The sequence below is a fragment of the Condylura cristata genome, unplaced genomic scaffold (genome assembly GCF_000260355.1).
Source record: "Condylura cristata isolate star-nosed mole 26May11 unplaced genomic scaffold, ConCri1.0 scaffold00034, whole genome shotgun sequence".
NCBI classification, from domain to species: domain Eukaryota; kingdom Metazoa; phylum Chordata; class Mammalia; order Eulipotyphla; family Talpidae; genus Condylura; species Condylura cristata.
Window position 1 is genome coordinate 2,546,990 of NW_004567135.1, and position 554 is coordinate 2,547,543.

At 66.1% G+C, this 554-nt stretch overlaps 1 protein-coding gene across 1 annotated transcript in view; it reads left to right on the forward strand.

Annotated features, from left to right (window-relative positions):
- The window catches only part of NDUFA4L2 (NADH dehydrogenase (ubiquinone) 1 alpha subcomplex, 4-like 2), a 1,355-nt gene extending 803 nt beyond the window's left edge, over positions 1–552 (forward strand). Inside the window, exons 3-4 of the mRNA XM_004692617.2 lie at positions 317–374; positions 496–552. Coding sequence (XP_004692674.1) covers positions 317–374; positions 496–552 — 115 coding nt within the window. The remainder of the gene's footprint in view (positions 1–316; positions 375–495) is intronic.
- The last annotated feature ends 2 nt before the right edge of the window (positions 553–554 follow it).

Here is a 554-nt window from a genome sequence, read left to right on the forward strand (position 1 = left end):
GGGGGCATCGTGGGAGTTCGACCCCCCGCCTTGAAATCGCAGCCCTCGGGAGTCTGCCCGATTCCACCGCACTTCGGGCTCTGGGGTGACGGTGGTGGCAGGCAGGTGGGGGGGTCCCGGCCAGCGTCGCCAGCTGTCACTTGGCCCCACGCTGACGATGGTGACAGCTCCCAGTCTCACGTGCCAGCACCTGCTAACAGCTCCCTTTCCATCAGCCCCTGGGGCCCCCAAGGCAGGAGCAGAGAGCCTGGGGGTCCCCCCTCTTCATCCTGGCTCCTGGGGCGGTAAGCCTAAGCCCTCCCCTCCCCCTCCGCAGCTGGGACAGGAAGAACCCGGAGCCCTGGAACCGCCTGAGCCCCAATGACCAATACAAGGTAGCCCGGGGTGCTCCTAGCGTTGCACCCCATCTGTCTCTTGGCTGGGGGACCCACCGTCAGCATCCCCACAGCGGCGGGAGGCCCGAGACACAGGGTGCAACCCCCTCTCCCCTCATAGTTCCTGGCCGTTTCCACCGACTATAAGAAGCTGAAGAAGGACCGGCCAGACTTCTGAGG